Source organism: Galleria mellonella, unplaced genomic scaffold, assembly GCF_026898425.1.
Source record: "Galleria mellonella isolate WM207_F2 unplaced genomic scaffold, CSIRO_AGI_GalMel_v1 utg64, whole genome shotgun sequence".
NCBI classification, from domain to species: domain Eukaryota; kingdom Metazoa; phylum Arthropoda; class Insecta; order Lepidoptera; family Pyralidae; genus Galleria; species Galleria mellonella.
The window spans coordinates 2384514-2391236 of NW_026442133.1; the positions used below are offsets into that span (position 1 = coordinate 2384514).

At 29.3% G+C, this 6723-nt stretch overlaps 1 protein-coding gene across 1 annotated transcript; it reads left to right on the forward strand.

Moving 5' to 3' along the window:
• The first annotated feature begins 2770 nt into the window (after positions 1–2770).
• Positions 2771–6491, forward strand: LOC113512350 (ubiquitin-conjugating enzyme E2-17 kDa). The gene is made up of 5 exons (XM_026896175.3): positions 2771–3104; positions 3621–3684; positions 4146–4177; positions 4551–4734; positions 5508–6491. The coding sequence occupies exons 1-5, from the start codon at positions 3081–3083 to the stop codon at positions 5645–5647; spliced, it is 444 nt and encodes a 147-aa protein (XP_026751976.1). The 5' UTR covers positions 2771–3080; the 3' UTR covers positions 5648–6491.
• Positions 6492–6723: the final 232 nt, after the last annotated feature.

The window sequence follows — 6723 nt, forward strand, 5'->3', positions numbered from 1 at the left end:
ATTATACTTAAAACAACAGGAATGCAGTTTATTTTTATTCGCCTAGATATGGGTTTAAAAGAAACTATAGGTGAATTAAAAATTCAACAATAAGTCGCAAATACCCATAATTTTTTGTCAATTATTTTATCAATTTTAATTAGACTTACTTCAAAAAACTTATGTAAGTTAAGTTTACCTAAGTTTTTTGAAGTAAGTCTAATTAAAATTTAAGTAATATTGTTAATAAAACAAATTCTTTCTTTGGTATGTCAAATTCAAATATGATCGGTCAAACATAAATAACAGCAATATTATTTTTAAGAAAAAGAAAATGTTGACAAAATGTTATCTGCGTTATATAATGTTTTTTCCTGGTGGCACTTACTAATGAATTACTTATTTATTTTATATTTTTTCGTGAAATGTTTTATTTATCAATATAAAAATAATAATGGTAGAATTTGACAGCCCTACCTAGAATTTTTCTATTAAACTCTTATCAGATTCTATTCTATTATCATTGTTTCAATGATTCCATTTAATCTAATTATTCAGTCTAATCAACCTAAATATCAACACATTTTAAAAAATTCAGTCATCTTATTTAAATATTTCACAAATGTATTTGTTTTTGCATTACACGTATTCCGAAAATTCTTAATTATAAATAATTATCTCTCTTACTTTAATTATAAATTAGCTATTAGATATAATTGAATTTTTAAGGATTAACCCCCTTGTAACTAGTCGAAGTGACAGAAAACTTTCAAATATATTTTTTAACTACTTAACGGGACTTCATAAAAATCTCTTTTAACAGAGTAATATAAAATTATATATATTTATTATATCTTTAAAATAAATAAGATGTTTGATTATATTGTTTTTTCTCACCAATATTCTGTTTAGAAAAACTTTTCCGAAACCGTTTCTATTTATTCAATGAATTCTATATATCTAGTTTTAGAGAATTTACCTATCTGCTATTTACTTAGGTATTTATAATAATAGCATTTTATTTCATTTTTATTTAATAAAAATAATTTATTCTTTGAATAAGTGGCAATCTAAGAGTGGGCGTTATGGTTCTTTTACACTTTATAACTATTTTGTACTAGTGTTAAGTTTCATTTATTTGTAAACGTTCACACTATTAAGTAATCAATTAGAATTTAATCAATATAACTGTAAGTGCAAACTCATTTATTGCACCATTATAATTATATATACATAAGGTTTATTAATTGAATTTTTAAGGGTTAATCCCCTAGTATAAACTTTCAAAATCGTACTATATATAATAGTCTAATTATATTGTTTTTTTAAATATTCTGTTTAGAAAAATAAATATTTATTCGTACTATAAAGCTTAGCTTAAAGATATATAGACTGATAAGACGTTACGTTGAAATAAGATGTCAGCACTGAATAAAATATTGAAACGAAAGAGCTTTATCATTAAAGGCACCAGAATCAATATACCCAAGCAATCGACTTTGTACAAAAGTCGATTGTTTGGGTACCTCTGTCCCATTCGTGTTTCAACCGTGAAGCAGTTGTGTTTGCATGGCTGTGTTTCGGTTTGAAGGGTGGGATATGGCGTGAATTTACTGAGTACAGAGGAATAACACCTGAGTCCTTGGGAATGGCAACGCATGGGGGGTATCATGAGTGAAACAGTATAGTCTGTTATGTCCATGGTACTGCTCATGTCTATAGGCGACGGTTACCACTTTCCATCAGGTAGGCCGTCAGCTTGTTTGCCATTCTGTTGTATAAAAAAAGAAGGCACACTTTTCAAAATATTTTTTTATAATGTAAAAAATATAAAAAACGAGATAAACATGTAGGTAAATTCTTAGAGGGAAATCAGATAATTGTACACTGGGAACGGCTTACTCACTCCTTACTCTCAAATACGCCTATGGCAAATTTAGGGTATAATTTAACTAGAAAAAGACTATAATTTTACACATTTTATTTTTTTTTAAAATGATCATATGTATTTGATAAATAGGTACAAAAACGACAGTTGCAACGAAATAGCTTCAGATACTAAGTTGGCAACATTGCCTTACTCATTGACAATAACTTATTACTAAGCACTCTCTCATATGTGAATATTTACTTAACGTAAATAGGCTATTCTGTATAATCATGATTCATATAGTTTCAAATAATGGAAAACTAAGTTTAAAAGCTTTTATATATTAAAACTAGATTAGCTAGTATTTATGCGATACTTTGTTAGTATTAAAATATATCATTTCTCAGATTTTATCCTATCTTTCCTCGTACCGATGTTGATTACATCGGTTTAGTCGTTTATTAGCCATGAAAATAAATGAGTATAAAGTAACGAATTTTTAAAGTAATATTAACGTTTTTAAAAAATTAATTGTCTAAATTAACTTTTTTCACATCTCCGTGAGGAATTTATTTTACACCTGGGGAAGTTTCAAATTGCAAAAATGTGTGCTAAAATAACTATGTAGGTACCTAATTTATCCAAAAATAGCGCGACACATGCCATTCATGACGTGTTTTCCGAAAAATTTCTAGTATTGCTATTTAAAAAAATACCTATAATCGATTATAAAATATTACCTACATTTTTATAAAGTTTTAAATTAAAGTTAACTAAACACTGTATTATTATCAGCGAAGACTGCTACTTCATTTCTTATGATTCCAATGGTTTTAGTTTTTAAAAATTATTTATTACTAGTATAATAAGCAATAATAATATTTTTGATAAAAGGGCACACTCTAAATATAATTAAGTCATTGTGAACGCGACTTGGAAATGGTCGATTTTCCTGTTCACTGTTCTCCATTCGTTGATAGTGCGTTAATTTTGTTATAATCCGCGATCTGTTTTAATTATTATTGTTTCTTATTATAAGTTATTATTATTTTTTATATAAGCATTTGATGTTTTGTCTCAACTGTTGGAAATTGGATATTTCTGCATAAAACGACTAGGTGGTACTTTTGCGTTTAGACGGGAGCCATCTTGCAATCTCTAATCAAAGGTCCTTGGCTCGCAGTTTCGTTGTCTAGTTGAAAGTCGATATAATCCATCATAAAATAATCAAATGGCGTTAAAACGAATTAATAGGGTACGTATTAATATTTGTAATGTTTATTTTGAGTATAATAAACTTTCAAAATGGTGTGTCGAAAAAATTGTAACAAGACTTCGTAGTGAATGTTTCGTCATTGTGAATACCTATTATCGAAATTTCTTCTGGTAAATTCCGAGTGTGTGATCGTTTTGCACAAATTTTAAGAAGTGACAAAATGATTTTCCCTTTGTAATCATTTGTAATGAGTTAACGGTGTTTTACTGGTTAATGTAGGTGACAATTTCTGCACACGGCGTACATAAAATGTCGGAATTATGTGCCAATTTTGAGGTTTTCTTGCCCAGTTCCTTAAATGTGATGTGAACGTATCGCGGCAAGGATATTTTAGTAGTGTTTTATGACGGTTTGCACGGATGAAACCAGCTGTTCAGGTCAATATGTTGACCATCAGTTTATTTTTTAAGTGATGATGTGACATGTCCGATTGATAGTGGTATTGTGTTTCCTATACTGTTGTGCACCTACAGATAGTAATGTTTTGTTGCACAGGAATTACAAGACCTTGGCAGAGACCCACCAGCACAATGTTCTGCAGGACCACACGGAGAAGATCGTACGTACCCATTAATCTACCTACTTATTTTTTGTGACTCATTGTGACAAGATAATAATAATAGCTAGAAACAATGTAATTTAGATTCAGGTCATGGAGTAAAAATGAGGAGGGCAATAATTTGAAAATATTTTTGATATTTCATATAACTTTTATTTAACATGGAAATTAAGTATTTTTTAATTGCATGCAAGGATATTCATAATTTTATTGATTCTTTGTTGTACTATTTATTTCTTTTTTTTTTTGTAAAAAACAAAAGTGTGGTTTTCTACTTGATTACATAGATTAGAAAATATGTCAGTGATACATTTTGATCAAAATACCAAAATTGTTGTCTTTATTTTGATAGTTCATACTTTATGTAGGTTATCTGTACCACCCCAATACAATGTGTCAATGAACTTGTTCCAGTACAGTAGAATTGGCAGCTTTACTAATTATTCATTTCTTTATTTCAGTTTTTCACTGGCAAGCCACAATTATGGGTCCAGTAAGTATATTTCTATATTTAAATAGTATTACTTTATATAGGTATATAGGAATTCATAACCTATAACTACCACAGATTATGCATGGACAGTTATTTTTTTTTATTATGTACAGCTAGTCAATTGTGTATCTATGTTATTTAAGGATATGATATAACAGGCCTTGATTATTGTGTTAAATGTTTTAAAAAGGTTATAAATAATTTTGTTTCAGTATAAAAAAATCTTTAGATATGAATAGGAAATGATATGAATTGCTTAAGTAGATGATTATAAATGAATTTCATTATCATAAAGAGACAAAGATAGCATTTTTTATTCTACAATAATTTATTGATTATCTCTTATCTTGATTATTTCTTATTGTGTTTACAGGTAGACAGCCCTTACCAAGGAGGCGTATTTTTCCTGACCATACATTTCCCAACAGATTACCCATTCAAACCACCAAAAGTTGCATTCACAACACGTATCTACCATCCCAACATAAACAGTAATGGTTCTATTTGTCTTGATATTCTCCGTTCACAGTGGTCACCAGCGCTAACCATATCCAAAGGTAATTTGTTTAACATGCAGTGATTATTATTTTTAGAACTTTAACTTTAACCTCTTAAATATAAGTAGACAATGGGAATAATGACCTTAATGTTTGTCATTTTCAACAGAGTGATACACATTGTGTAATAATATCCTGTAATAATATAATGTTGAGATTTCAATTTAATTTTGTGATCACATTCTCACATTGAACCTTGTTAGTCGTGGTATTAATATTGATATCACTCTGATATTTAAATATTTGGTTCTTCCGAACATTGACATTTCGAAAAAGTAGTATCAATACACATATTTGTGTATTGTATATCGACTTTGATAAGATCGATCTTGGGATTAACAATAATAATAACTTAGAGCCAAGCTTGTAATCAAAGTATAATTCATTTTGTAGTTCTAACTTAATATTTGTGATCAGCAGATTTGCATTGCATTTAAATGTTTTTATTTATTACTATGAAATACTTACTAATATTTCACTTAACTAATATTTTAGAGATGAAAGATTCAAATAAAAAAAAAAATACTTAACCTTTTGTAAAAATTGTTTTACCAATTAAAAGTTATATTGTCATAGTAACATTGGCTCTTTTTTATTAAAAGTTACACAAAACCAAGGGTGGGTTTTTAGTATGTTCCACAATTCTATATAATTCATGATTGTGTAAATGTTATAATCTATTTTTTATCTGTTCCCATTGTATTAACTAAATAGTTAAATAACTAGTTAGATTCTGCTTTATAAACTTCATATTACAATGTTTGTTTTTCCAGTGTTGCTCTCAATCTGCTCACTGCTATGCGATCCAAACCCAGATGATCCTTTGGTGCCAGAAATTGCTAGGATCTACAAAACGGACAGAGAAAAGTACAATGAACTAGCCCGTGAGTGGACAAGGAAGTATGCCATGTGATGAGTCAGTTGTGACGTCAGCAACACATACACACATCGCCACAGCCCGGGCTCTACCCCCTTCCTCTTGTACCCGCTCCCCCCATCCTTTGAAATTCCCGTCAGTGTCCTAAATTACTGAAATTTGTAAAAAAAATGTTCAATTAGGATCAGCCTAACTTATGTAATTTCTGGTAATAAATAAACTGCAAATTAATGCATCTAAGTAAATACACATGTGCAAATATAGTTCTGTTCTATCTAAATAAGAAACGTTTTCTATAAGCAAAATTTTTTTTCTGTTTAACATTGATGTGTCAGTAGTTGTCTTTACACTCATTTAGTTGGAGATTAGTTAAATTGACATAATTTGAATTCATGTAATTCCTAAAGAATTTGTACTTTAACTAGATCTAAAAATTGCATTGTGAAATTGTACAATAGCCATATGTTTAGGTAAATGGAGCGTTCCTTGGCTTACCACTGTCCGGTTCACTTAGGAATTTTGTCAATGAAATGTTAAGTAAAGCTCATAAGTGTTAAGAACATTTTGGGTAATGTAAGTAAGTGGTATTACAAAATGAGCTCGTTGACGGAGTTGAGTGAGTGTTAATTTTTTTTTTTACTAGAAAACAACTTTAAGTTAGTTAATGTAGCGCGCTACAGAATCGACTGACAATGATTGAAGCGGTCAGTTTTCTTTCATCCACAATATTTTACTATGATGGAAAACGCTCCAATAGTTGCAAATGTCAGTATAAATTACAGTGTATCTCATAAGAATATAAGTTACGATTAATCTAGATTTTTTTTAATATGCCCACTCTTATTATAATTTTATCTAATATATATTGTGGTTGTAAGGATGCCTGCGTTGTGATTTCCACAGTCCTATCCACGTTGACGTTCCTGGTTTTCCTACGAATTTATTATTGAACAAAACTGCAATTAATGTGTCGAGGCACGAGTGGCAAAATATGGTGTGTTACTTTACAGCTGCAAGATGGAGCTTTTGTTCACTGATTAACACTGGGAGAGATTAAATTTAAAGCTTTTCAAATTGTAATCAATCAACAACTTGTATTTTAGCTTGACTAA

Excerpts from the sequence above, each read along its gene's own strand:
- LOC113512350 (XM_026896175.3), top strand. The coding sequence starts at position 3,081 with ATGGCGTTAAAACGAATTAATAGG. Across the intron at positions 3,685-4,145 it reads AGGACCACACGGAGAAGATC|TTTTTCACTGGCAAGCCACA; the intron begins GTACGTACCCAT and ends TCTTTATTTCAG. Across the intron at positions 4,735-5,507 it reads AGCGCTAACCATATCCAAAG|TGTTGCTCTCAATCTGCTCA; the intron begins GTAATTTGTTTA and ends TTGTTTTTCCAG.